This window comes from Corapipo altera, unplaced genomic scaffold, assembly GCF_003945725.1.
Source record: "Corapipo altera isolate COAL_440 unplaced genomic scaffold, ASM394572v1 53, whole genome shotgun sequence".
Classification (NCBI taxonomy): Eukaryota; Metazoa; Chordata; class Aves; order Passeriformes; family Pipridae; genus Corapipo; species Corapipo altera.
Genome location: NW_020884900.1, coordinates 3,292,010 through 3,315,842, shown reverse-complemented (window position 1 = coordinate 3,315,842; position 23,833 = coordinate 3,292,010). Strand labels below are relative to the sequence as shown.

The window sequence follows — 23,833 nt, the reverse complement described above, 5'->3', positions numbered from 1 at the left end:
ATGCTGCAACACCAACTTTAGTTACTTGCTAGAATTTAACACCAACCTAGCAATCTTTTGGGTCTATCTAGGCGGAGGTGACTGTGTAAAATGTTTTCTTTGTTCTTTTGTAAGAAGTTTTCAATAGCAGTAGCTATTTTACTCTTGATTTAGAGAGTTCTAGTTTTGGAGAAATACTATTTGACAAACTTTCAGTGATTAATCATATAATTACAAGGCTGGTTGGTGTGCATAACTAAAGTCAGCATTTCTCCCTATGTTCCAAAGCTGTCCTTGTATGATACCACATACCCCACCTATCTCACCACTGGGCTCATGAGATTAAGGCTGCATTAGTTTTGTTGAGTAGTGAGCAGCAGCCTCCAGAATAAATTCAGACTCCCAGACCTGTGCTACCTTAAAACATAAGCATTTTACTTCACCAACAGAGCATCTATTCTGCTTAGTTAAGCATTGCACAACAGAGACTACAAAACCATGGATAACAGTTACCTGAGCATTTTTCCTCCAAGTGTGCAGAGAGCTTTGTCAACTGCATGAGGGATGTTTGGCTTTTCTGAAACTTTTCTTTAAATTCAATTGCCCTTTTGTCATCATCAAACAAGCACTCACAGGATGACCATGGAGTTGTGTGCAGCTCCAAGTCACCTGAGACAGAACTACGTTGGACCAGAAGGTATTTGAAGTCCCATATGTGATCTATTGAACAAAAAAAGCAAACAAGAGTTTATTTTCTTACACTGTGGCTAATTTAAAGCAAGCCAAGGTCACTTACAAGTTTTAGCATTTTCCTGTTTTGGACTAGAGCCTGATTTTTGGTGGTAACATCCTAAAACTTCAAGCCCATGAAAAATGTGCTGCCAGATGCACTGTTTTACAGTGAAATACTTCCAAAAAATTGCCTGAGCATTCATCTAGTTTCATGCACCTCATATCTGACTAGAGATCTTGCAGCCCTCAAGAACTGAGTATGCTTCAGTCCAAAGGAATGTTTCAGGCAGTAACACTACAGCAACACCAAGAGAAAATCCAAACAGGAGGAAACAGAGAGTTGGCAAGAGGAGATATACAGAAATAAGGGACAGAGTCTAACTAGGGAACAAGATTTGGCTGATACCTGATTTAAACTATTACTGAGATCTTCAACATTCCCCTGTTGACTAAAAATCTATCAGAAACATGAGTAAACTATAAGTAATCAAGTTTACAGAAATGTATTTAATGAAATACATCTTTATTTTTTGACAATCTAAACCAGGTGAGTGTAAATCATGAACTGAATGTCTGATGACTGTGTACTGGAAGTCCAAACTGATTTTTAGCAGGAGATGAAAAATAAATGATATTTAGATGTCTCCATACCTTCCTCTACAAGACTAAGAAGTTTCTAATCTGCTCATACAACCAGTAAACACATAGCAGAGCTGTGGTACAACTCCTACCAAGGACTTTGTGGACATCGTGGTTCTCCTGCAGCCCACTCACACTATTTAGCTGCTGTACTGTGTATGCTTTAGTATCCTGTGAATTTATGTTTTTGTCTGTCTTACTGGAATCAAATATTCGTGGTTTGTACACAATTAAATATTTGAACAATCACTCATCTTGAATTCCAAATAATCATTGAATCATAAAAATGCCAACTGCCAGATGCACAGAACACTAGCTGGAGAATAAGACACAAGGTTTAGAAACACAAACAATACTACAGAGATCTACATGTTATACTTTTCCATTTTAAGCATTAGAGAATGATATATTGTTGTGTCTAATAAATTACCTTTGGTATCCTCTTTTTGCAGCTACCAAAAAAAAAAATCAAATTCTATATTTTTAAAAGTAATATTCTAGATGACTAAATTATGTAAGATTTCTAAGCATCTAACAACCAGTATATACCTGCTAATACTCAAGTATGCACAAAAATAAGAGCCATGTAGGCACTACATAGAAAAGTTATTGCTTGAATTGGACCATTTTCTTCAAGTAGTTTAAAAGGTTAGGTCTTGCAGTTAAAATGATTTCCAGGAATGGAGATTACTTATAAATTGAAGTACAACTGGCAGAATTCAGTGTCAGAATTTAACAGGTAAAGATTCACTATGAAGTTGTTTAACCTTTATGGATTTTATCTTATACTGTATGAAAACTGGCTTTTTAGGCAGGCATATTCAGCATTTCAAGTAATACATCATTTACTTCCTAAGTGTATTCATTGATCAGAAGTATAAACTGAAGTTATCAATTTAACAAAAACCTACTTTCACTTATTTTTAAAGAACAAAGCCAGGAAAAGTCAAAATTTGGTAACAGTCAGTCACTGCTGAACAACAAGCTATGTAGTTATTGCAAGAGATGGTTTTAGGCAGTTACAGCCAGACTAGATTGCAAGACCATTAGGATATAAAGCCTGACACTGCAGCAAGGTGGAAAGCAGAGAATGAACATCAGAAGTAGAAAAAAACAGCAGTTCATGCTAAACTTGACACTGATAAGGAAGACCCAGTAAAACTGGTAATAGTTAACACTCATGGTTTTTAATAGTTAGATAACTAGGCATTAGTGCATCTTGTCTCTAGATTTGAATTTTTAAATATTTATGTCTTCTCAGTCTTCTAAGGTAAGTGCATGCAAATTCTGCTGCTGATGGCATTGCTCCTAAACAGAGGAGTCATGTTAGAATTGCTATCAGATATTTAAATACTATCAGGGAAGTATTTAAAGGTTGAATAGCAAATGTTACCAGCTGAACATATTAAAGATATTAACACAAAAATCCTTCTACAGCAACCAATAGGTACAAGGTCTTTACCTTTTTTCCTTTGAAGTTGAGGGCACCAGGCAGCCCCTGCTCCCCAGAGAACCATCCTATAGCGTTGATCTCTGTTCTGTTCTACTGTTAGAATAATTTTTCTTTGCCTGCCACCTTTGTAGCTATACACAGATTCTGAAAAAATTGAAATTACATTAATTCTACAGTAAAAAGCATGTAACGCCAGTATTAAGGTGAAATCATGTTGCTATCGTATTTTACAGTGCAATTACAAGGAAAGAAGAATACACCTACAATTTCTTCAGGAAAGAAAACCATTAATCTAGTTTGAAGCAGTGCATAAAGTAGATTAATTTACTTTTATCCACCTAAATACTCAGCAGCTGGACACCCCCCTCTGAAACAACAGATATCTAAGCATCTTTCAGCTCCCACTCATCCTGGTTTGTATTGAGTAGAAACAAATTTTACTCAATCTCTCAGCAACTGATTGTCAAAATTGAAAGTTAAAGTTCCTGTAACTTCTGTGGAATACACTGAAGAAAACTACTTCTCTAGAAGTTTTCACATAAAAGAAAACCATAGTCATGTACAAGGCACACTACAAGTATTAGCAACAGTACATATAAATTGAAACAATTAAGATCTCTATGTGACTCTTACCCAGCATACTGCCTTAGTTCCACACTAAAACTACAGTATCTTTAATAAAAAATAACTTTTCAACAAGACCTCTTGCATTAAATATCTAACAGTTCTGAGATTCACATACTATAGCAAATTATGAAGATTTCTATCTTCAAAATTCTCCACTTATAATAAATAAATATGATATTGACAGTGTAGGTAAAAGTTTGAATCTTACTAATACAAGTTGATAGTGCAATATGATCAAATTTACGTGCAAAGATTTAAGTCAAGCACTGAGAACATTTTGCCTTGCAAAATTACTATTTAAGCTTCATCTGACGCAGACGTTGAAGTCCAGTGCATGAACTTACCTGTTAATACAGCAATGTCGATAATTTTCAGGATTGAGTGCACCAGTGTGTTTGGCTGGAGCTGATCTAGCTGCATATACTGAACACTATCCAGTCTCTGAACTTGTCTTTGTGGAATGTCTCTGAAGTGTGGAAATTCTGATGATATGTACGCCAATAAGCCACGGAGAACACCATAATCCCCTACAGGATAAACTTATATGAAAAAAAAAAGTCAAAATTACATAATATTCTTCATGCTTAAAAGTATAAAACTTACTGCTTGGAACATATTTACACTCACAAAATCAAAACTGTTTCAGAACAATTTTAAGGCAAGAAAACCTTGAGATGTGTAACACGATCTGAAATTAAACTGTACTTCATCTGCCTCCTCTTGATAACATCCCGAAGTTAAGCTAAGTACAATACTTTAAATTACACTAAATATAGCAAAGAAATCTTGTCTCACAGCTTGGTAAGAAGAATAGCTGGTTTTGACCATTTACATCAGAATCTGCCTCAAACAGCTGGCAATAATGGACATCACGAAGACAGTAAGAACAATGCAATCATGGTGGTACCTCCACTGTATTTTTTCCTTAGTCTCCCATAATGAATTACTTTCCCTGGATGGATCTACTTACTCTTTAAGCCTCTGAAGTTTTTGCAAAAAGTTTAATCCTTGTGCAATTTCAGATATCAAATGGGTGAGTCCTGGGATAACTGCTCTTTCTTAAACTGAACTCACAGAACTCAATTTTTCAGAGTTTTGAGTGGTAACCACCAAACTTTACCATAAACTCCACATGCCTGTCTGATGTCATTATGTCCACATGTTGTCCACAGGTGTTCCTGTCATACTTTTCTATAGTGTTTTATACCTCTCAGTTGCACATATTTCCATTTTATTCCATATGTGAGGCATTGCCAGCAAAACAGAATACTTTAAATAGCTATTTTACTGTGATTTTCATGGAAACTTATGCACTATAATCTTACATTCTTCTGGATTGAGAGTTGAGCAGTTCCCCAGATTCAGTAACTGACTGGTAAATGTAGATTGAAGCATAATTTCTCCACACCAAAGATTCTCATACATCATTATATCTGCAACAAAAAAGCAACCTTATCAGCTCATGTATCAACAATACTGAAGTGTATCATATTTTCTCATTAGTTTGATGTAATTCTTAAATTCATTAGCATCCTAGCAGGCACTGTTTAAGTGAAGTGGGTGACCATATTGGATAAATTATTATTGTAAAAACTTCAAAATGAGTAGTACAGTACTAGGCTTACCTAGAAACACTTTTAATATATTTTGCAATAAGAATGTCTAAGCAGAAAAGAAAAAGCACAACTTGTCTACAATTTCTTTGAAACATCTACCTTTGCGTCTACCTTTGAGCACTTAAAGAACTCTTAGCAAAGAGAAACAGGCACCTTAAACTGTAGAAGTATTCAAACAATTTGATATAGTTTAACTTTTCTGCATATTGCCAAACCTAAATGGCCGGATTGCTAACAAGTTCTGGGCCACTCCGGCCCCAAATTAGGTGCAATATTGTTTTTGAAGTATTGCATTTGCTCACAAGATGTGTTCTCTTGAAGAGAGGTTTTTGCTCCTGTTAGGTACTAAAGAGTACAAAGGAATTATCAAGAGGAATCTACATTATTAGTTGACATGTTATGAAAGAAGTAAACTACAAACAGCATTTTGTATTTCTGCAGTCTCTGTTGGTTACCAATTCACAACATGATCCATCTCAAGATGCTACTGCTACGTTACAAAATCCTTCACAGGAGGAAGAGTATTTCCCATCTTGAGACTGAACTTCACATCACAATTTGTTGGTCTACCTGCTGGTCCAACAGCAGAGAGTTAAAAAGAAGTCTAAAAGTCAAACAACTAGCACATCTGGTTTCTATTAGCACTTGTACTTTTCCAGAACAACTATTGTAAGACACTGACACCTTCCAGAATACATCTGACTACCCATGGCACTGCTGTAGTGTCAATGCATGGCTTTGTCTGTGGGCAAACCTCTATGGGACAGTCAGTGTTCCACTGGCAGCATGACTGAGAGTTCCAAGTGATGTTGAACAATGCAAGTGATGCAAGAAAGATACTCACAAGTGCTTAGCCATGGTTCCAAATTACTTGTTACATATTATTCTACTTTAAAGAGAAGTTTAAAACTTCTACTGCTTCTTTAAACTTCTACTTTAATACTTTTAAGGATCCACATTTTAAAAAGGCAAATAAAAGAACTCTCACCTGTAAGCAGTACAACATCCCCAGGAAACACAGTGAGGGACCAAAATGCAGCACCACGCCACAGCACCACCTTTCTCTCAGTTTCTGACTGGTCAATAACAACAATTGTTGCTACAGGAACTTTACATGGAGATTTTGGTCTAGTCTTTATTTGTATTTCTTTGATATGACAAGGATGTACTACTGTGACCAAAACATTGTACTTTTGATTTTTGCAGCAGCAATTCTTAAGTGATGATAGTTTCTTCTGAAGTTTCTTGAACTCTGTCATCCTCTCTTGATCCACTCTAATACCAGGACCAGGTGGAGAAGAATTCAGTTTAGCTCTCTTGGATACCAGTTGCCTTTTAAATGCTGAGTGAAAAAGATGAAAGGAATCTTCACACTTGCGGGGTCTTTTAGAAGAGTTTTTATGAGAACAGTCTACTTGAGAGCACAATATTCCAGAGCTCAATGGTTCAATATGGATTTCATTTACCAAGTGCTCAGCAGGAACTTCAATTTTTTGTAATTTCCCTGTGTTTTCCTGAGCACTTCCTTCTTGTTTCGTAGCTTCAAAACAAACATTTTTCCCATCATCCTCAGAACTGAAAAGATCAAGAGAATTTGTATAGTCTTCCTTATATTCATTTTCAGCCACATTAGTACACGTTCCAACACCAGAATCAAATTGGAAGCGATCACACTGCCCTTCTTCAGGTTTTTTGCCTGCTTCTGTTTCTGACAGTTTTATGATTCTTTCTGGCATCTCACTCCTCTCCTGTGCAAGAACAGCCACCTGACTTGATGTCACTACACTGCGAAACTCAGTATCTGTTGACACTGCAAAGTTCGAACAACCGTTTGGTGCCTTCGGTTTTGACCCTGGACTTTTTCGGAAAACCATATCCAGATATTGACCTAGATGTTCATGATGATCACTTCTGTCACCTGACTGCAGCCCCACAGACAGATTTATGCTGATCTGCTTCGTACTGGCAACCAACTCGGAAATGTCGGCGCCGTTCACTTCCGAACGACCAGCTTTTCTCTCCGTGAGGTCTGAACAGCAGCCACCTGATGGTTTGTCTTGTCCAGCTGATTCTGTAAAGCTCTGTGGAAGCTGTTGATCTGCAGCCTGATTTACATTTGCAGGTGTGTATCTATCCTTAGATATCTGACAATCAGAATAAGTTAAACTTTTGGTCTCTTCAGGTGTGCTGGCACAACTTACTGCCACGGGTACAAGAGATGTCAAACATTCTTTTGCTGCCACTGACCTTCCGTGTTCAGACTGCTGAGCGCTGCCATCCCTTGTAGGAACTGCTCTGACTACAGAGTTTCCTGCCTGGAACACTGAGGGGTCAGCAGCACCTTGGACTTTTTCAGATAAAAGGCCATGTGCATCACACAAATAGTGCAGCTCTCTCCATTTTTCAGCAGTAGGTGCTGAACTACTTTGCTCTAACACCTCCAGTGGGCCTGGAATATGGGGTGCTCCCACAAAAACATGAATCTGAGGTCTTTTTGACATTTCTGACTGCTGTGCAAGTTTGACTTTAAATAATGTGGCTTATGCAATAAGCACAATAATAAATATTAGCAAATGCAAAAAAAATATTTTACTTTCTCTTAACTTCAAAAAATACCTAAAGTTCAAAGGAGCATTTCACAGTTTAACTGGTAAAAACACTACTTTACTACTTAAAGCCTATAAAAATAAATGTACAAAATCTAAAAAAATTGGAAGTTATTTTAAAAATATTTAATATTTATTTCTTGTGTCAAACTTGCATAGAAAAATAAATTACAGTACTCCCTAGTTTCTGATTCTGATATTCGGAAACACATTATAGTGAAGTTAAAATTAAGTTTAATTATCAAGCTATTTATCTTCATTTATTATTGCCAATTAAAAAGTCATATGTGAATTCATTATTCAGTACTTTGATTTTAATTCATGTGAAATAAATGCCTGCAAGAAACTTTCACAGTACAGTTAGGAGATAACTTCATCTCCCAGAAAATTATAGTTTCAACTAAATGATTAAAAACACTAGAGCCATTTAAAATCAAAGTTTGCTAGTAATGCAATATTTTACATGCTGTTTTACAACTGCTATATTAAGTGATTGGTTTAAGAAACTGAAGTGTTTAGGCTACTACTAATAAATTATAATTATTTAATAAGCACTAAGAGGTCAGTGAAATTTGAGCAGGTGATTTAGAATTTGCTTTAATTCATTTAAGTAGTATTACACGACTCAAGAAGTAGCTTTTCTAGCTACTTTAAAATAAGCCCACCTTACATAGTACAAAAGACCTTTTTTTTTAAATTTCTGCTATATAATTACAAATTAAAATATGCAGCTATAGCTACAAGTGTTCATTAAAATGCTGATGTCGAGCTACATGTTTGGTGAGTGTTATTGCTAACAGAAGCTGCTGCAATAGGTACTTCTGCAGATGTAGAGAATGCCAGAAAAAATTCAAGAGCTAATTCAGCTGTGAAGAGAAGGAAAAGAGCATTGAAACAATTATAGCATCGAAAAATATGCATTTTTTTCATTTAGCACTTATTAAATTAGCAACCATTTTCCCCACAACCCCACTAGGGGTCGATAAATCCGCATATTTCTAGAGATCACTTAACATGGAAAAACTATAAACATCCTGAAACACTGATCTCTGGTATACTATTGGTGTCACTGGAAAAGTAATATATAACCACTAAAATTAGATATGGCAAAATTCAAAGGTGGTACAAAACACAGTAACTGTCTGCATTCAGTTTTATACTCATTAAAAAATGAATGCTTAAAACATTGGAATATCCAAACTTCTGTAGTCGTACATTTAAATTTAGTCTCATAAGAATGTAACTTTTAAAGGACAATTCTCAAACCTGTGAAAGCTTTCAGTTATGTAAAGAATGGCAATACATAAATAAGCAGAAAGACAGAATTTACAGTTCAACACTAAAATAATGGATCAGGTAAGGGAAAGACAAAGCCAAGTGATAGTGAGGTTGAACCCCTAAGGAAGTGATGTTAGTAAGCTCTGCAGATAAAAGGCTACTCAATACATGACATAAAAACAAGTTCAGTAACAAATCTATGACAAACAGAAAATGTTTTAATTAGTTTAAATGAACTTCAGAAGTGTAACCTAAGTGATGAGATTAAATAATTTCTTCCATTTAAAAATATCTAAGTCTACCGGTAACTTTTTCATTTGTGATTACCTTGGTTACAGCCTTTACAAATGGGTATCTTTCTTAATTAGGTACACTAAAGTATAACAATATGTCTCTTAATAAGGAGGTTCAAATGAATAAAAGGTTCAAATGGATTCCAAAATATTTAGTGCACATATGTTCTATAGAATAGAAGATGTTGAACTGTAGAATTCTGACACAAGCCCATGCCATTTCAACCTCTTTTGTTCTACAGCACATTTTAAATGAGTTCATTCAATACTTCAATTCTTGAGTTCTGTGGACACTGGAATGCTAATTTAGCTGCTAAATAGTTAAGTTAATTAGAAAACTACGTTTAGGGGCCATCTTACAACCTGGAGATGCAAGACCTTTCAGAGACTTGTAGTCATAGAAAAGTTAGTGCTTAAGATGCCGTAGTGTAAAGTATTCAGAATTAAAATAAAAAAAACTGCCAAGTGTCCTAGATTACTTTGTATATAAAATGCAGGACTTCACATACTGTACTGGAGAAAATTTCTACACTTTATAGCTTAAAGCCAGAAAAGAGTGACAAAGGAAATCTTTTAGACAATTATATATTTCATGGGCTAAATGTACCATTTCAATACTTGAAGTTCAGTATAAAGGAATATCCTAGAAAGGCAGTTGTACTTCACTCTACTTCCAGACATATCCTGTATCATATTTCAAGTGTATTCTTCCTATAATCAGGGTTGAACAATTAATTAACCAGTTAAGACCTGAAGGAGAACCATCACTGAAGAATCAAATAATAAGCATTGGGTTTTTTGTTTGTAATTCTGTCTACTCCCCATATTAAGCTCATGGAAAATTAGATTTGTTTTTTAATTCCCAAGCACCACTATACTATTTTTAACCAAAAGCATTACCAATTTATGAAAATAACAAAATGTAAATGTAAACATATCCTAATAGCCCCAGACTTCTCTCTCTCTCTCTTTCTCCCTCTCTCTCTCTACATATATACACACACACATTACACTCAAAGTCTTTATGCAGAGTCAGAATTGAACAAAGCTGTTATTTTGGCATACTTGAAAGAGACAACTACTGTGCCCCTTACACTTTTCTCCCTTGAGGATTTCTGTTTGAGAACCTGGAAGATTTTGGCACAGTCTCACAGCATAGTCCAAACCAGCTAATTCCTATTGCAACCGCAGTAATTGGGACTCAAGTTACAGCAGGCATGACACTGCCAAATATAACTGAAAAATTTCTGCTTTTTCTTCCAAAAAGCCTCATCTTTTTACATTTACATTTATAAACACACATCTGTGACTAATATTAAGGGGTACTTTGAAAATACTTTTCTTTTTAGATGAGTATCCAAATATTTCCTTTTATAAACACACCTCATACCTTGCTAGCATTGACATGAAAAAGATGTATGAATTGTAAGTGATGTCTTGCTACAGTAGTAAAACAAAATAAACTGAACACTGCAAAAATCTACTACCATAAACATATAGGGACAACTGGTATCATTAGGCAACTGCATTTCCCTGAGACAGATTAAACTGAATTTATAATAGGAGGATGTCTACACCAGTCTTCTAGTAGACTGATGAATTTAAGATGTGAGCCTCCATACAAATGTGTTCTGAATAAATATCTGGTAAATAAGAACACATCTGTAACAGTATTGCATATAAAACGTGAAATGCTTGCTAATTGAGAAGTCAACAATACTTTAATAGGAAAACACTTTCTCAAACAAAAATAATTTCTCTATCTTGGTAAAAGTCCAGTTATACAGTAATTTATGAGCCTCTCATTTTAAGTATCACTGCTCTTTTGGTTCTTGTCATGTTCAAAGACTAGTAAGTTACATACAGACTCAGAAAGTTTTCCTTAACTTTCCAGTTCTGTAACTTCTCTGAACTTAGGATTTGCTTTCTTTATTCATATTTTGCAGTGCCAGTATATTCAAGGCCCTGAGGATGGGGCCCTGAGCAACCTGGTCTAGTGAAAGGTGTACCTGTCCAAGGCAGGGGAGTTGAAACTGGATGATCTTTAAGATCCCTTCCAACCCACGCCTTTCTATGATTACACCAAAGCAATTAAATCTTTATGTTAATTATGAATTTTTTCAACTAAAATATAATTTATATTTTCAAAACCTAAAATTTACATTTTTCTTACAGTACTTAGAGCTTAGGAATGCTAAGTGACCTCTGCCTACTTTCTGGTTCACATAATAAGTCCACTACCAAATCATCTCCATTGGCAATTTTCAAGTGACTTTTTAGATCAAAGATACTAAACTCCTTCCTATACTAGGAAACATCAGTACCTAAAATCATTTAAGTCTGTAAATCAGAAAGAAAAATAAATTAAAGTTTACCTAAATTTTCTGTATGCAAAACTGTGTACAGAACCTTTGTTATGATGCTCTAGAACGGAATTATTACTGTCTTAATGAGTTTTGTTAATGAAGTTCTGGGCCTTGTTTTAAATAAAAAGTCTGAAAGAACAATTCATTGTAGATCTTAAAAAAATAAGCAAAATATCTATCAATCCTATTAGCATTTTATACTGTAATTAAGTTATTTGTGGGCAGACGGGGTTAACTACACCACAGATAACAGGAGCTAAAGCTCATAAAGATACAACTGAAACCTGAATGCACATATCCATTATACCTGTTAATTATTACACCATTTCCTAATTTGTGGAAAGGTGCTCTATTCCTAATAGCCAATCAAAGCCTAGTTTTTTATCTCTGAAATGGTCAGAGTCTGATTGACGGGTCAATGATCTATTAAAAAACAGTAACTACATCAGCAAGGTTTACATTTGCAAGACACTGTAACTGAGGTTTAATATACCTATTACAAGAAATCCAATATGCTTCATAATGTATTTCCTCCAATCTAAACACTAAGACAGGAATTCTAAATTTAAAGGTTTTTTAAATGAACCATTATTAATAGATTGTTAATCTGTAGTGATTTGCTACACATGGAACAAAATTTAAAACAGTTTTAAAAATCCTCTTCCAATAGTTACTCTAGAAATGTTGTGTGATGCTACATAGATGACCTCAAAGTACCCCTAAAATACCTCAGAAATATTCATTACTTTTATTCCATATTTCACTATTCATTAATAGTGTTCACTCACCATGATAATCACCAAGCATTAGGCCAAGGCAACTTAAGAGGGTGACATAGCTTCAGCTTCCTATCATTCCTGAATATCAATGGTAGCCTAAATCCCTGTTTTGAAAATTACATCCAAATAGTTCCATCAAGTCTTTGCTTAAGCCCTATACACCCAAAGTAAATCACACTAATTCCACCTCTAGTTAACAGTTTCTTTATATCTGTCCCATACCAGAGCTTCAAGCTACAAATAAAATTACAGAAATAACAGACAGCAATGCATCAGAAGACAAAGGATTATAGTAATATAATGCAAAAGTGTAACTTAACTTTACCCGCCAGAATTTTCATATATCTCCAACACTAAAGTTTTAGGAGACAAAGTGTATTCTTTTAACTTGCAGCTTTGATTTGGTACTGCTTGATGATGAACATCCTAAATAGCAAGTAGTTAATAACTCGATGCCTAAAATATGCAAAATGCAATCATATTGTCCTTTACCTGCTGAAAAGGTGGCCCAGTAAGAAATACATAAATTAGGACATTGTTTAAATTACAAATTTTAACTTCTACTGTAAGCTTTCCCCTCCCTTATTTATATATTTGATTTTACACTCCTCCTACACGTAGTATACAAAATTAAGGGACTGATTCATCAACCTTACAATAGAAGAAACTGAATTATTCATAGCCATCTTCAGAGTAGAAGAACAGTAAGCAGTGTAGTAACAGTTTCATACATTTAGAAACTGAAACAACTCTGGGATGAAGTGATGAACTCATTCCATATTTGCTTGCAACTTGTGCAAGAACAAGAAGGATGATCCTCATGCCAACAACTCCTGCTGGCACTGCAAGTGAATCAATACACCAGCAACAGCACCAACCCACTAAATCAACAGGCAGCTTGGTCCAAATGCATGTGTACTAAAAGGAACCCAATGGAAAATAAAAAATGACGGAAGAAATTGAGCTAAGCAACTTGCAGCTGAAGCAAATTTATATTCTACATAAGAGTGGGGAATGTATCATATGGGCTTAAAAGAAAATTATATGTGTAAGGGAATGGCAGCTCAAAGAGATCTAAGTGGATTGCATGAGACCAGGCTAGTGGGACCTAACAAGAAGGAAAGAGAACATGCATGTGGGAGAAAGTACATGGACATGTGGGCAAAAGAGGAAACGAACAGGATACGTAATTAAAGGTCTTATTTGTCATCCTTTGTTTGGTGATTGTAACAATCACCAAAAATCTTTTATCTAAATTTTCCTACAAGGTTTCAGGTAAAGAGTGTAGTCTTATCTACAACCGACAGGTTTAACCAAAAGTAATTTTACACCAAGATGGTTATTTGGTTTAATAACATCATATAATAACATCATGTTTCTGGAATACTGTGCACAGAGACAGCTGCCAACCAGACATGGTGGTAGAGCAAGAATCCTGCTAGTCAATGCCAACAGGTATGGAAATCATAAACCTTCATTTGTCTACACAAGTATCTGTAACTGGTATAAAGTTACTTCTAAATGAGGTACTTGGGTTATTACTGACCGTAAAATAATTTCTATTAGTAGTTACTATTTACATTAAATAGCAGCAATATTAATCCATTCAGTATTTAGTTCTCACTGGCTATTACCAGAGGACTGCAATACCATTTGGCCTGAAGACAGGTACAGCTGGTTTATAACACATAAAACTTGTACTCAGCAATATGTAGTCAAAAAACAAGAGGTATCAAAACTTTTTTCCTTATCTGCAGTGCTTTCAGCAACAAAATGCTTTTCAGAATATGAAACACCTATGACTCGGGCATTGCAATAGAAACCTTCCTAAATACTCCTGCAGCAGCAGGGAGATAATTTCAACCAAAAATCAGTGTTCTGAGAAGTTCCACAGACTTGACACTGTTAGAAAAGTTAAATACTGAATAAGAGGCAAGAAACACCAAGTTGTTCTTTGTAACTATTACTGAACTATTAAAATAAAAAAAGAAGGCAAGCAATCAAATGGCACTGCTATTGCTAATATTTAATATGTACCTACTTGCCTGCAGGATCAAGGCCTGAGTTTCTAAAGTTGTGCTCTAAAAGGAAAATACTTGGTCTGAAACAAAGACATTTCTTCTGTAAATACAAGCTTATATCATACAGAGGCATCTACTGAGCCGTTGCATCAGCCATTTTAAGGATTAGTTTTTGGAACCAAATGATGCAAAAATCTGAACACTAATAATACATTTTCAATTCAGCCACTGAGATGGTCATCAGTGTGTTTGAAAATAGGAGTAAAGGTAGTAGGCTTTTGTGATTAACTTGATAATTCTTTCCCCACTACCTTTGTGGCTTTCGAGATGTCCTTTTAAGTAAATGCTATTTATTGATTTTTGTTTTGCAATACATAAAAACATATCATTAAGGAGATATGAACATACAGTGGCTGTAACAAAAACAAAAGAAGTTAAAAGTTCTAAAGAACAGTGACCTTTAGAATCGGAAAGAAAGATAAAGGTAAAAGGCCAAAGATACACAGACGTGTCGTGCACGTTTTATTGCAGAACATTCCTTCCCCAAAGCCTTACTCGTGATAACCTTTTAAAACACTAAACTGCTATATCTTCTGTTAAGAAAGATATTCTTCATGGTATTTCAGCATATTAAAAAAAACTCACAATATTATAATGGTATCATTGTGGCTTTTTTTTTGAAAAACAATTAAGTTTGCAGAAAATTATCCACAGGTATCATTACTGACGAAAAATCTATGTTAGGACTGAATCCTTCTGATAAGCAGAGGTTGATAAAACAATAGAGGACCTAAGATGAAAGCAAGGCAACTGGTCAAACTAATATTATCATTATAGCCCTACTTCCACCTGATTAACTTCTGCAGATTTGATTTATTACTATCAGAAGATAAAAAAAAATATATCAGGCTAGCATCACCTTCTATTTTCTTCTTGTAAAAGTCTTTTTGTTTTCTTAACTTGAATTTTTTGACCAATGAGAAAAACAGAACTTTTATCTAAACTGAGTAACCATTCACTGGGCTTTGATTGAATGGCTTTCTGTAAAATCTACTTCCAGAACTGCAAGTATCTTTCAGCTTGACTTAGTAACACAAATGCCAAAACATCACTATGATACTGGGCAACAGGCATTGTAATAATAACAAACAAAAATATCTTCCTGCACAAATCCAGTGTATTTGAAACAAAAGGATTCTTATTTAGGTTCAAATGATGTGAGCTGGTATTTCCTATTATGAATGTTTTTGGAATCCATCTTCCATGACAATTACATAGATCACTGGGATTATTTCATTACAGCACATGGTTAGAGCCATAACCAAAGGCTGCTCTCTCAACTGCAGTTGCTTCAGTGGTTTGGGAAAGAGAATTTATTCCTCCATATTTTATGTGGTTTCCATACTATGGTAGAAAAAAAAATATTTAAAATACTAAGACACCACGAATATTTTCTCACCTTTACAAAAACCTCACTCAAAAAAGATGAGGTTCCATAACAAAAAAACAGATGCTGACTACTTGGAAAAAAATGGGATATTGTGAATATTTTGGACAAGACCTGTAGGCAGGACTGTGCTTGTGCTTTTGTACTGTGGGAGACAAGGTGCTAGAAAGGTATCATTCATAAGTTTACTGATCTATCCCATATAAGTAAACTACAAGTGCTAGGAAAATGCCTTTCCCACCACAAGTGGACAAATCCTAACATTTGTCAGGATATGTTAGCAGTAGACTTTAACAGAAGCTGCACTTCCTCTTGCATTTAATAAAAGTGGGATATTTTTCATTTGTCAGCAACACTAAACAATTCAAGTTTGCTGTCTGTTAACTAAAAAAAAACCAAACAAAACCAGCCACCCACTCAAAGGAGTCATCACTACATTAAGACATGTTCCAAGGCTGTTCAAAACTACAGACTAGACAAGGAGGTCCAGAAGAAGCTGGATGGCATACAAGCCCACAAGACACCTTCAGACCAATAGCTCAATTACGACTTCATTTAACTCATCACTGTTTATACAGGATTCCTCCAGAAGAGCAAACATTAACCTTCCTCCAAACAGAAACAGCAGCAAGCACTTTTTGTCAGGACTAAACCTATGGCACCAGACCTGATCTATTCTCTCCCCACCCCAAGCCACACGTGCACATTTTATCTGTTCCTGTGGTATGCAGCTACATCCCTTCTGTGGTATCATCAGCATATTTTTGTGAGGTTCAAAGCAATCTGATATACTAAATAGCCGATCTCAATACGCTCAAATCTCAGGAAGATGAAAGCTGGCTTTACACAACACTTCTATAAATCTAAAGTCTCAACAAGAAGGTTTGTAACACATGCTTCTGATGTGAGTATTGTAATTTAAGCAAAAGCCTTGACTGATGTTAACTACATGACAGTACTGACTTTCATATTCAAATCTAGAATTTCCGGTCTTGAAAAGGCAAAACAAGCTCAAGATTATTTTAATATTTCTCTATTGCACACACACCAAGAATACATTTCAGCCTTAACTCTAAAAGATATGCTCTTCTATATAGAAATTGAGAGGTTTAAGATTTTTTAAGAGATCAAGCTCCCTTAAGGAAATATAACCTTCAGACTTGGGCCAAACTGTCTCTGTACACTGGTCAACAGCATTACAAAGATCACAGATGGCTCACTGCACACTTGCTCCTTATTGTGGCTACAGAAGCAACATAGCCACCAACCCCTTCATAGAACTGTATGAACATCAGCCAAGCAAATGCTCTTTCACAGGTATTTCACCTAAGGAGTAAAGTTGTTAATTTACTAGGGCACTGCAGGAAACCAAGAGAAAAAATTCTGAGTATTTTAAGAGAGTGAGAACTACAGTGAATCTTCTGGAAACAAAAAGAACATTTTCAAGTCTTTTGGCATTTACCTAGGAAAAAAATAAGATATGAGACATACAGGAAATTAGCATTAGCTTTTTAATATATAAGCCTTTACATTTCAATGGTTTAGACAGATGTTAGTTTAGCAAACTGGTTAAGCTTTAACAGGGAACAGGTAACACTGAGTAACTATCAACACAGCTGACTGAGCCAAAGGTGCCTTTTAGATTCAAATTTCTTTATTTGAAAGAGGTAACTTTTCTCTCGCACTTGAAGGCAGCAATGCACTTAGACTAGTTATTAAAAGTAATTTGACTGATTATATCTCAAAAACCTGTAGATCACAATTTCTGTCCTACTATGCCCAGAAAAGTTAATCATCACGATTGAACAAAATGTGAATAAAATGCACTAATTAATTACCAGAAGCATTCATCTATATGGCCTGTACACTTTCCCATGGTAATTGAGCTGCCTGAAAACACCTCAAGTAGATTTAAAAAAACTCAGGGTACAGTGTAACAAGTCATCTTGGGTCTCCCTCTACTGTTCTAAGTCACAGGGTGTAACAGCAGTGCACAACAGTGTAACCCCTGATAAACACCTGCTCCTATGTGTATTCTCAGTAAAGGGGCATCATTTTGCTCACTGTTTTTTCAGAGGTAATAACTCAATTATTATCTGTACTGTGCTATTACGACTATTGTTGAGTACCTCCACTCAGATGCCTTTAATTCAATAACTTTTACAAGTGTTTTTATTACTTGCAGTACTACATAATCCTGCCCACCCTAACTCTTCCATCCTGTGCTGTGGGAGAAAGTCCAGCCAAGTATGTGCAGTCTTCACATGTTCACACACACACCAGCAATCCACCTGGAGGAAAGCACCTTTCTTGGAGAGAAGCTGGTACTCCAGATGATCAGTCTTACCACCCAACTATGTTGACAGAACCAACCCCACAAATACATGCAACAACCACGAAACTTCAAGTTGTGTAACTTTCTCAGCTTCTGAAGTATGAAGAGGCAAGGATGGAAACTAAAAATGTTTATCTATTTACCCATTTGTGTTCCTCCAGAAGCTGCTTCAAGCTGAAGTAAAACTATAAATTGCCTCTTTCTGCAATATAATGCCGAAAGAGTAGAGATTTAAGAAATGGTCACCTCGTAGTTTACTTAATACTTTGTGTACTGGAATTGTAATCCTGTTTGCACATCCAATTTTTTTCCTGTCTGACACATGTTGCAAATTCTATACTTGATCTTTACTGGAAGAGAAATAACAGGACTGACAGTGTACACAAGGCCAATGTGGCTATTAGTACACCAGCATAATTTTTACCACACATCCATGTGAACTGCCAAACAAAGCTGACATCACAGCAGCCTTCAAAAAATATTTAAAAAAACACAAGTGAGAAGTTTTCATATAGAACAGAAGTGACAGTGTCAATGTTAGGAATCTATCTTTTTCTGAACAGCTCTTTTTAATGCCCCAACACACAAATGAGTTTGGTACTGAAGTAGCTCTGAACAGTGTCTTGTAACCTGCCCCTATTGGATGTCAACTGACACACTTTACACAAAGTTACTATGTGTGACTTGTGACTTCAGTGCCACGCACACGCATGTGAACTTCACACTCTGTGAAAACATGAAAGAGGAAAATTAGGGGTAAAATAAATTAAGATTAATGCAGAGGTGAAGAAACACGGGGAACTTGGTATCCATTCCATATCAAAGTACTCGTTGTATTCAGCTAATAACTTGAGTAACTCCAAATTTTACTTGCTTGTGTCAGGAAGTACACAGAATATAAATAATCAGCTATTGTAGTATTGGACATAGGACAGGAAATGAGTAAATACATATGGGTTTTGTCCTTCCCATAAATTTTGCAGTAAAACCTGTTTATATGAGCTTAACTTTAAAAGATTTTTAAAATAGCAGACAAAGCAGAAAAAGCAAAAAGCTATTAAACATGTGATCTATTATCTTTCTCCAGAGATTAGCAACCTTTACAACAGAGCAGAAACAATTTCAACAAGCAGTACAGTTTGTTCTGTCTTAGCTAATGTTCTGAGTTACCTGACATTGCATTCCAAGAACTATGCTGATGTTAACACCACATACATATACAATCTTTATCTTGCAGGTAAAACTAATATATCATCCAGAAGAACGGCAGCTTAGAAGCCATGCACACACAGCAAGCATTAAGTGAAATATGGCAATATTTCATGTTAACTTTTTTATGAAACACTGGAGCAGAAGAAAAATTTGAGATAAATAAAACACATAAAACCAAACTGCTAAGATATCATATTTGTCAGGACAAATCTAAAAAGCAACGAATGGAGATTCAGTTTATATTACTGAAATCAGATTAAAAAATAATTGAAGGCATCTTCCTCAAAGTTAGTATTCATTCAGTAAATACAAGGTATTCAGACACAAGTGAGAATCAAAATATTAACGTGTTTTTCTCATGTCACTTGTATGACATTACAATATTATACAATATATTATGAACTGCAGCTGCCAAGGGAAAAAACATGCAGAAAACTGAACAGTCTGATCACAGTGAGAAAAAATTAATAAAGGCATGGATGGAAAGTTTCACAAAAGAAGTAAGTGCAAGAATTCGATTCGATGAAGCTGGATCCAAAGCAATGTCCATTTAAATTGCATTCTTCATTAAAAAAGCCAAATATAGGAGAGAGACGAGGTAACATAATAAGAATTAAGAACTGTGTAACAACATTGTGTAGTTTTTAACTCCTTTACACATTATGATGTTACTTGATGATCCATTCTCAATATGGCAAACAGCCCAAAAGGAAGTTTAAATTCTAATCCCAAATCGGAACCAACTGTCAAGTCCCTTTACCTATGCTTATCCCTTTAACTTGGGAAACACAGTGTTTAAAAAATAAGTACTTACATTTTATATCCAGGTAATTTTAAAGTATGGAAAACCTCACTCTTGCAGCCAAGATAAGTATTTTAGAAAGATGTGGGGAAACCCGACTTGAATAGTTATTCAACAGTTATTCAAACCCCATTCTTTCAAATTCTCAATTGCTCATCTTATATAAATCAAAATACAGTTCAGTGTGGACTGAAGTCATTCCAATTTAAAAGTTACTTAGGGTTTTCCACATTACATTAGATTTCCAGTGTCATTCCAGGCTCCATGACAAAAATTTGCCACCACGCTTTGCATTAATAACAGTACTCATGATACTTCAAGGGTAGTCCTATCCTATTATCCTAAAAAGGAAATACTGACTTCTCAGGTCAAGAACTAGATGTCAAGAGCTGAACTATTAGAAGAAAGCTTGTCATTGATCTTTAGAACTCACAGTGCTTTACAAGAATTGATGCAGTGAGAGGTTTGATCTTGACTGATCTGTAGGAAGCTGTGGAACAGCTCAACTGCAATGTCCACAGTCTCAAGGAGTCAATTAGAGTCAGCAGTCTCTGCAGTTACAGATTAGATAAAGTCACCTTTGTCCATTTTATCTCAACTTTGTATTCTTTTATGGTCTAGGGTGGCAAAATAGAAAAAAAAAGCACCACCACCACCACCAAAACCAAGTGTAGACAAAGCTCAAAAAACTACACTGCTTTAAACAAGCTGATCTGACATTGCCAGCAAAAAAGCACAATCATATCTAGACTGGCACATTCCCAAAGAACTCGTGCCAACCCCAGTATTTATTTCCTTTGTTTGCAGAGTAATTCCACCTTACTTGGCATTTTAGAAATTTTATAACCAAATATAGCCACAGGTCAAGTTATATCACCTACTCTTCACCTGCCATTATCCAATTTGCTGGATAAAGACTTGCTGAAAGTCTGATTTCTTTCCAGACACGTGAAGCACACAGCATAAAAATAATTGAAATTAAATCTGTTGGCAAAACACGTAAATAATATATTTCACAATCATTCTTTTTATTCAAACAGACACATTAAAGTACCTATGGATGCAGCTACAGATATTGTCATTCCAAGAGAACTGCTGCCCGTTTCTCTAACACTAATTTCTATGGATTCTTTTAATCCAACAGAACCTGGAAAAGTCTATATAACTTCTATTTTTCATCATCTTCAACATAAAATTAATGAACTGTAGTTCCATTAGAGCTCACTGTTTCTGTTCCTAAGGAGAAAAATGAGTAAATTGAATATGGTATGATAAAAAATAGACATTCAAGACAAGAAGAATTTTACTTATCACTTTGGAAAATAATCTAAGACTTTCCTGTATTTCTTGAGAAAACTCAAGTCTGACAGGAAAGAAAAACTGTATTAGTTTATTAGAAAAGCAAATTCCAGAAGTTTCTCCTTAAAAATAAATACTGCCTGTGCTCTGTAATTTCTGGCCTGTATTCATTCAGATGTGCGGATCGTGCAAGTTTGCACAACCAGCTCGGTTCCAAACAATACTTTATGCATTTGTCCTTCCCATACTTTTAAGAAGTGGGGGAAAATTATCATCATCTGTTTTTCTCATGGGAACTGAGGGAATGAAAGGTTAAGTAATTTACTTTGGCTTGCACAGTAAATTGAAACAAATGGAGAACTTACTCGGTGAATCACATACTCATACCTTAAACATTGCATTGTCACAAAACTATCACCTCAGCTTTTCAGCTTACCTACTGAGATTCTAACATGTACCATCCTTGGTCATCCCATTTCTATATCTGCAACTTTCTCTCTCTATCCACAACACTAGATTTATTGTCCTCCTCTGCTTTTGTTCCCTACTTGAGGTATCATGTGCTGACCTACATCAGCACAAAATAATTGGGATTGTGTGGGATTAACACAATTTAGTTCTTGAACCTCATACACTATTTGAAAGAGGTTCTCTCTTACCTTATATAGTGTTCTGTAGAACATACCCACATGGTTAAGTCTTAAGTTTTCAAAAATGTTACGAGTTACTTCAAGTCCTGAGGCAGTGAGGGATATTCTGTTGTGACGTCAGAACTCACCTTGGGGGAAAAAAAAGATGAGTACAGTGTTTTGCCAAATAACAGACCTTTTTTTTTTTTCTTTTAGTTAACAGGTCCATTAATTTCTTTGACTTAAAATAACCTTCACAGAATTAGCAGTGTAATAAACAAGAATAAATTACACCTATAACTAAATAACATTAATGGACTTGCACTGCAAGTCTGGGTTCACTGGTAGGTGAGGCATTAAGTATATTGGGAGAACAGAACAGTGAAGGAGGCTGGTTTCTTTTTTCCTCCTTGGCCTCTATTACTTTCATGAGGTTTTGTCACATGAGGAAGAAGCTCAGTTTCTGCTTATATAGCCCAATGTTACATTTATTTATGTAACTGACACGGTGATAATGTAGCCTATAAACCTGGGATGAACACAAAGCATCCGCTATTGAAGAAAATTGATCTCTAACGATAACTGAACAATCTAAAAGCATGCTTTATTTAGACTGCCAGTTAATGTTCCTTTACTAAACTAAAGAAAAACACATGGCTTATCTGAAAACTGATAAGCCAAAAGAAATCAGGATAAGCTTTTACAAATTCCATGGTGATTTTAACTCATTTATTCAGAAGACCACAATAAATTAGTCCTTCTGAAATCAGAAAATCTGTTACCAAGTATATGCAGAGACTCTACCTTACCAGTATTTCAAAATAAACTTAACTTCAACCTACTGACTTCCAAAGGAAAGAACAAAAAAGATCAAACAGAACAGATAAAGTAGACATTATCTTGCCAACACTGACAAGATTAGACAATAAATAATAATCAAGAAAAACTTGAGCAGCACAAAATCTTCAGCTTGTTAGCTAAAAGAAATGTTTATCTAAGTCAGATTCTAAGGTGGTACTGAGGGTTTAGAGCAGGAATTTCAAACTGTTCTGATGTCATCTCTGGATGTTGGCACTGGCCAACACGTGGCCCATCCCAGCCTTACTCCTTAAGGTGCCCACTGCTCCCACACCAGCACCAGGTAACAATGACAGCAGCAATGCCTCTAGAAAACATTCCAGGATGCACAGATTTTGTCTGTGCAGGTTTTGCCACAACTCCATAAACTGGCACTGGTGTCTGGCACTGCATGGCTACACATCTAACAGGACTGATATATGGGCACCTAAGCACCATATGTAACTTAATTTACATAGGATATTATTAATAAACCAAGCCATTTATCTAGAAGACAGAACAAAAGGATAGAAAAATGTTTACCTTCTTTTAAATACAGCGCTTCCAAAAAACTGTTCAAGTGTGCTCAAGATAGGAAAATTTAATTAAAACAGAAATTATTTCTTATTCTGATCTATTTTCCCATTCTGAGATTCCTCTGGGATGAGCTATACAACAGTGCCATTTCATGTTGATCTCAACATCCAGTGGGCACCATGAACAATCTTGGTGTCTGTGAAAGATGACTAAGAAAAGATAACAGATTTTTACATCCAGCATAACCAGTGATTTTTTTTTTCTTTTTTTTTTTTTAGGAAATCCAAATGTGTTGAAAAATATCAGCCAATGTACTCCTGGACTTTTCTGATAAACAATGCCAATT

The 23,833-nt window shown here is 35.4% G+C and overlaps 1 protein-coding gene across 5 annotated transcripts in view; it reads right to left on the bottom strand.

Annotated features, from left to right (window-relative positions):
* The window catches only part of SHLD2 (shieldin complex subunit 2), a 46,065-nt gene that overhangs the window by 15,740 nt on the left and 6,492 nt on the right, over nt 1–23,833 (bottom strand). For 3 of the 5 annotated variants that reach the window (XR_003528667.1, XM_027649412.1, XM_027649413.1), the window contains 5 exons: nt 6,035–8,518; nt 4,756–4,863; nt 3,775–3,969; nt 2,813–2,947; nt 493–699 (listed from right to left, as the gene is read on the bottom strand). Coding sequence is in view for 4 of the 5 variants with exons in the window: in XM_027649412.1 (XP_027505213.1) it covers nt 493–699; nt 2,813–2,947; nt 3,775–3,969; nt 4,756–4,863; nt 6,035–7,547 (2,158 nt within the window). In the remaining variant the exon portion in view is untranslated. Of the gene's footprint in view, nt 1–492; nt 700–2,812; nt 2,948–3,774; nt 3,970–4,755; nt 4,864–6,034; nt 9,935–22,143; nt 22,263–23,833 lie in introns of those variants that run through there. The other 2 variants (XM_027649416.1, XM_027649414.1) reach the window with 2 other exon arrangements.